This window comes from Camellia sinensis, chromosome 6 (assembly GCF_055761805.1).
Source record: "Camellia sinensis isolate YWXY chromosome 6, ASM5576180v1, whole genome shotgun sequence".
Taxonomy (NCBI): Eukaryota; Viridiplantae; Streptophyta; class Magnoliopsida; order Ericales; family Theaceae; genus Camellia; species Camellia sinensis.
The window spans coordinates 187,823,705-187,827,743 of record NC_138966.1 but is presented as its reverse complement, the minus strand read 5'-3'; the positions used below and the strand labels follow the sequence as shown (position 1 = coordinate 187,827,743).

At 31.9% G+C, this 4,039-nt stretch overlaps 1 protein-coding gene across 1 annotated transcript; it reads left to right on the top strand.

Annotated features, from left to right (window-relative positions):
- Positions 1-494: 494 nt before the first annotated feature.
- On the top strand, positions 495-2,840 carry LOC145793914 (uncharacterized). The gene is made up of 3 exons (XM_082876812.1): positions 495-945; positions 1,040-1,696; positions 1,915-2,840. The coding sequence occupies exons 1-3, from the start codon at positions 495-497 to the stop codon at positions 2,838-2,840; spliced, it is 2,034 nt and encodes a 677-aa protein (XP_082732938.1).
- Positions 2,841-4,039: the final 1,199 nt, after the last annotated feature.

Genomic DNA, 4,039 nt, shown 5'->3' with positions numbered 1-4,039 from the left:
ATTGCTTTGGTTCGCTATTATACGTAATTGATTTCTCAATTTTGATTCGAATAGGAAAGGAACTTGAAGGATTTCTTAGTTTGGTTCGCATTTTGAGTTGAAATCTGTTGGAGTTTGTTTTGTGCGATTTCGATTTATAAATTGAAGAATTGATTTGCTGGATATTTGATCTTCGATCTGATTTATAGGTATGTATTGTTTCGATTTTGTATATTATGTTTTTTTAGAATTTTCTTTAGTTTTGATTGAATTTATTTATGAGAATATGTTGAATAATTTTGTTTTTACGAATTGAAGACGTGATTTGCTGGATGATTTCTTGGTTTGGTTATTTATTTTATGAATTGAAAACGTGATTTGTGAAGTATTTGTATTGTTATGAAGTTTTTTGTTCTAGTGTTTATTTTTATGAAGTATTTGTGAAAACTGAGAAAATTCTTAGTATTATTCTGGTTTTTATTGATGTAATCTTTTTTTCTTGTTTAGATTGAAAGATGAGTGAAGGTTGCACAAGTGCGCCTATTTTTTTGTTGTGCAAGTATAATGGTTTCACATTTGCAATTAAGATTGATCAAAATGTTACATATGATCAGTTGGTTGAGAAGCTATGTTTGAAATGCGATAATTTGCAATCTGATAATATTTATCTATCTTACTCATCGTCTGGACATCCTAATTGTACGTTGGACAACAATGAGGAGTTGGATTTGTTGTTGGCATTAGTTGTGCATTTTGATTCAAAGTGTATTGATGTTGTTGTGCGAGTAAAAGACTCAACCATTGATTGTGGTTATCTCAACAAAAGATTGGATTATGGAGAAAAAGAGTCAATGTTGGATCTTGAAGCTTGTGATATTGCATTGTCTCATGACATCAGTAAGTCTGTGAACTTGTCAAACAGAGCATCTACATTCTCCAAAAGGAATTCGAGGTTGGAGGTTGGAGGTTGAAGAAGAGGTTGATATGTTATCATCAATTTGTCGACACAAGGAAAAAGTACTGTTGTCTGCTGGTTGGGTAGTTAGTATTACACATGTAGGACAGAAATTTAAAGGTGGAATTGTTGAATTTCGTAATGCATTGTCGAAGTTTTCTATTGAGTGTGGATTTGAGTTCATATTTGTTAAGAATGATAAAGTTCATGTTATCGCACAATGTTTGTTTAGAGAGACAAAAGGTTGTATGTGGAATGTTCATGGTAGAGTGGAGAATGCTAATGGGTTCTTTTATATAATGAATGTCCACACATATGGTGCTGAAGTACATACGATGAATCATTCTCGTATGAGTTCTGATTTAGTTACTGATTTAATTGTTGAAGGTGTTCATGATAATCCATTGGCACGTCCAGTTCATGTTGTTCGGGATTTTAAGTTGGTGTATGAGCCGAGAGTTAGTTATCGTCAAGCTTGGTTGGGGGTAGAGAAAGCAAAATGTGAGATTTTTGGAGACTACTTAATGTCATTTGACCAGTTAAGATGGTATGTGGATGTTGCAAAGAGTTGCAATCCAGGGAGTTACATTGAGTTTGAGTGTGACGATGATACTAAACGGTTTAAGAGATTATTTGTTTCTTTTCATGGTTTCATTAGTGGATTTAATTATTGTCGACCTCTCTTATTTCTTGACGGCACATTTTTGAAGGGAAGATTTAGAGGAAATTTACTTGCTGCTACAGAAAAAGATGGAAATCAAGGTACATAAGAAATTTGTTTTCTCTGTTCTGAAATTGAGAAAGTTCTCAGTTTAGAAATATAATTGAATGTTTTAAATTTTATATAATATTGTTATTGTATATGTATTTTTTTTATTTTTTCAGTTATTCATTTTAGTGTTTGATATTTTCAATGTTAAAGTGTTACTATTTTCTAAGAATAATATAATATTTTCATTTTTTCTGTTTTGTACATGCAGGGTTCTTTCCTGTTTGTTTTGCAGTTGTTGGCTCAGAGAATCAAGATAACTGGCGTTGGTTTTTGGAGCATTTGAGTAGAATTGTTTCACCAGAACGAAATATTACATTTGTGTCAGATCGTAACCTTGGATTAGTTGAAGTGTTGCCAAAGGTTTTCCCAATGGCTTTCCATGCTTATTGTTTATATCATATGAAGATGAACTTGAGGCATCATTTGCGTGGTATGTTTCATGGATTGAAAGAAAAGTTGATCACTATGTTTGGGAAATGTGCATATGCTCCAATTGAAGAAACATTTCATCAATGTTTGGTTGAGTTAAAAACTAAAGGTGGGTCAAGAGTTGAAAAGTTTTTAGATGACATACCATATGATCATTGGAGTAATGCATATTTTCTAGGGCAACGCTTTGGAGAGATGTGGTCAAATGTAGTTGAATCTTTCAATTCGTGGATACGAGAGGAACGCCACTTGCCTATCACAAAGTTAATTGATAGTGTAAGAATTAAGTTGATAAGGAAAATTGTTAAGATGAGGGAACTTGTTAATAAATGGAATGGTTTGATATGCCCTAAAATGGAGTCCAAGTTGCATGATGGTTTTAATACTTCGAGGCCATGGATTGTTAGTTCATCTAGAAATGATGTCTATGAGGTGCATTCACATCCATTTGTTTCAGTTGACATTAGTAGACGAATATGTTCTTGTGGCGAGTGGCAGTTGAAAGGGTTTCCATATGCACATGCAGTTGGTGTTATACAAAAGAGTGGACATGATTTGAGTTTATTTGTTGATCAATACTTCTATGTTCAAAGTTATCGAGAGTCCTATTCTTTTCCCATATATCCTGTTCCCTCAATTTGGAAACCAGATCGTAATGTTGATGGTGATAGTGAAGTTGTTCTTCCTCCTTTGTCTAAGAAGTAACTAGGAAAGCCAAATAATAAGAGGATTCGTTTGAATGGTGAGAAAGTGAGGCAAATTACTTGTAGTAGATGTGGGAAGGTTGGCAATCATAATAAGAAATCGTGTAAGGAGGCTTTGTGATTTTTTGTAGCTGCTTTGTGATTGTAAAAATTTCGTATTCATAAATTTCTTGAAGTAGCAGTTTGTGCTATTGAGCGCTGAGTAATAATTTTCTATGTTTTGAAGATTATGTGAATACTGTATAAAAATTGAACATATTCTCAGTTTAAGTTTTTAGTTCAAAATAGCTGATTTTTTGATAATAGTGTGAGGCTCTTGTTATGAATTGGAACTAGTTATAAATGTGATCAATTGAATGAATGTAAATTAATATTCTAAATAGATGTGGTCAATGCTTTATGTTTTGATTAAAGTAACAGTGGACTGTAAGTAAAAATATTCTTTGTTTCGAATTTTAGTTTTTCAAATTGTCATAATATTGTGAAGGAGCAAATAAATTGTTGTGATAATATTATTGTTTGAAAATTGAGTGATCTGTATAAAACTAAAAATATTATCAGTTTTAAAGTTTCTAAGTTTGAAAATAAGTGATTGTGAGGCAACAAAAAACTGCATAAAAACTAAAAATATAAACAAAAACATCAACAAAGCACTGATTGTGATACATTTAAGTCTTGTGTCTACTATTTTCACATGTAATACTATTTTCGCTTTTCCCATATAGTAGTGTGAGGAACAGGATAATAGAAACTGAGAATATGGACAAAAACATTAACAAAGCTCGGGTGCATATATCTTTGAGAGTATGACAAAATATTTCATTACACATCATAGAAATTATAATATGTTTGTTAGGTAATATGCTTGGAACTATTAACAAAAACATTAGTCATTGTATCAGAGTGTTACAAAAAAGAGTTCATTGAGTTACACATTAAAAAAGATTTCATTGAAGGTTGCAATGTTGACTCTACTTGACTTTGTTTGATCTTTGTGGATCACTGAGGAAGTCATGTACCACGTCTGCTCTGAGTCTTGTAGATGTGCCTAGTGATAATGTGTTTGGAATTGGTTGATGCCTCATGTATTGTCTTATGATGTAGCAAACAATAATTCCACAGTCATTCCTACAAAAATCATTTTTGACATAGTTAGGGAAAAAAGAATTTTTTTTGAAAAAGATATTAAAATTTGTTAGT

Excerpts from the sequence above, each read along its gene's own strand:
- LOC145793914 (XM_082876812.1), top strand. The coding sequence starts at position 495 with ATGAGTGAAGGTTGCACAAGTGCGCCTATTTTTTTGTTGTGCAAGTAT. Across the intron at positions 946-1,039 it reads TTCGAGGTTGGAGGTTGGAG|GACAGAAATTTAAAGGTGGA; the intron begins GTTGAAGAAGAG and ends TTACACATGTAG. Across the intron at positions 1,697-1,914 it reads AGAAAAAGATGGAAATCAAG|GGTTCTTTCCTGTTTGTTTT; the intron begins GTACATAAGAAA and ends TTGTACATGCAG.